Below are 2,010 nucleotides of genomic sequence, written 5' to 3' on the forward strand. Positions count from 1 at the left end.
ATTGTTGTTTGGCGGGTCCGGGCTGGGGATTCGAACCCGCCACCTTAGGTGTACGTGGCTGGTGCCTTAGCCGGTTGAGCTATGGGCGCTGAGCCAGATAATTTTTTTTAATTAAATTAAAAGCACAAGCTTTTGGTATGAAAATATTTCATTGGTTAGTATTCCCAGCAGATTTGAAATTAAATGTACATGAATTTTAGGAGGACTGAACAAATACATATGAAAAATTTTCTGCTAATTCAGTTCTAAGTTTTAATTAAAAAATAAGCTTTTAATGTTTCTCTTAACTGGTATGCAGCTAGTGATAGCATTATGCAAGCATTTCTCAGATTTAAAAATTTTTATACATCTAAGAAGAATGGATGCTAAGCTAGAGGATAGACCTATCAGCAAGAAAACATTTTATGTATTTGCTTATCATAGAACCATAACCCTCTAGTCTATTTTGTGTACTTTAGTCAGTATGTTCGAATTACTGTTCAAGTTAATGTGGTTTTTTTTTGTTGTTGTTTGTTTGTTTTTTGAGACAGAGTCTCACTTGGTCACCCTGGGTAGAGTACCCTGGCATCACAGCTCACAGCAACCACAAACTCTTGAGCTTAAGTGATTCTCTGTCTCAGCCTCCTAGGTAGCTGGGACTACGGGTGCCCACCACAACACCCGACTATTTTTAGAGACGAGGCCCTGCTCTGGCTCAAGCATGGTCTCAAACTCCCAAGTTCAGGCAGTCCACCTACTTCAGCCTCCCAGAGTGTTAGGATTACAGGCGTGAGCCACTGTGCCCAGCCTGCAAATTAATGTTTTAAAGTACAAAAAATAAAGTACATTTATTTTAGATTGACTGCACTTTCTAATGCATGCTGAATACTGTTTATTTATTGTGCTTTCCAGATGTTTAGTATTTAAAAAGCATTTGTAAAACTGAAAGATTGCGTTAAGAAATCCTAGTGAGATGTTATGTTCAGGTTACCTTCTGCAGTGCGTATTTCTCGAAGAGAAAGTGGAATATGGCAGGGCTAAATTAAGATGCAGACTAGCTTCATAGTTTTAAAAATTACTACTTATGAATCTGTGTTCTTCTAGGAAGGTGCTGGATGGATGCTTTGGAGTTGGCTTTGAAATGTTCTAGTCTTCTAAAACGTACAATGATCAGGGAGGGAAAGGAACATGACCTGAGCATTTCATCAGATAGCACACATGTGACTCTGTATGGCTTGTTACGTGCTAACAATCTCCACAGCGGTGACAACTTTCAGTAAGTAGATACTGCTGCTAAGTTGGTAATGATTTCAGAGACTGTTTTTTTCTAAGTTAGTTGGCAGGCCTAGAATTTTGATAGTGTATGTAGAAATGAGATTGGCCTATCCTTTTCCCGTTATATGGCATCAGGCTCCTGTGATCAGCTGTAGCAAGTTATTTCCTTGATCCCAGCCCATGTGATGTACTTTGTCTTCCCACGTGCGGCCGTGCTGACCACCAGCTTGTGTTTCTACGGTGTACCTTCCCTGAAGAATGAGTCCTGCTCCTCCCCATTCCTTTCCTCTGTCATAATCCTTAAATATCCCACTTGTTCCTGCCTCATAACAATGAGATATAATCTGTCTATTTTTACAGAATAACATTTTTTGGTAATGGCACTAGGTTTACTCTCCCTGGCATTTGTGGAATTCTTTTATATTTGGAGCTGGAATTGTATCCTCTCTGTGGTTTTATTCCCTGAAACATTTGTTGTAGTTAACACTAAAAAAAAAAAAAAAAAAAAAAAAAATTACCCAGGGCAACTGGGCAGTAATACAGAGACTTTGCTGAGGTTGAGGTCTCTATTGCTGCTCTGTAGGAAAACACCAGACTTGTCCCTTCCTCCCTTTCTCTAGCCCTCAGTTTATTTACTTCCATTTGACCTCTAGCTTGCTTTTCTCAAAGTCAGACTGCTACTCTCCTCTTTGGGTAGCCTGATCCAAACTTTGTTTTCCTGTTTCCTTTTTGCCTCCTTTTTTTTTTTTTTTTTTT

The 2,010-nt window shown here is 39.3% G+C and overlaps 1 protein-coding gene across 1 annotated transcript in view; it reads left to right on the forward strand.

Moving 5' to 3' along the window:
* The window catches only part of OSBPL8 (oxysterol binding protein like 8), a 159,803-nt gene that overhangs the window by 128,264 nt on the left and 29,529 nt on the right, over nucleotides 1-2,010 (forward strand). Inside the window, exon 11 of the mRNA XM_023509243.1 lies at nucleotides 1,084-1,255. Coding sequence (XP_023365011.1) covers nucleotides 1,084-1,255 — 172 coding nt within the window. The remainder of the gene's footprint in view (nucleotides 1-1,083; nucleotides 1,256-2,010) is intronic.

Source organism: Otolemur garnettii, unplaced genomic scaffold (assembly GCF_000181295.1).
Source record: "Otolemur garnettii isolate 467f Iridium unplaced genomic scaffold, OtoGar3 scaffold00007, whole genome shotgun sequence".
NCBI lineage: Eukaryota > Metazoa > Chordata > Mammalia > Primates > Galagidae > Otolemur > Otolemur garnettii.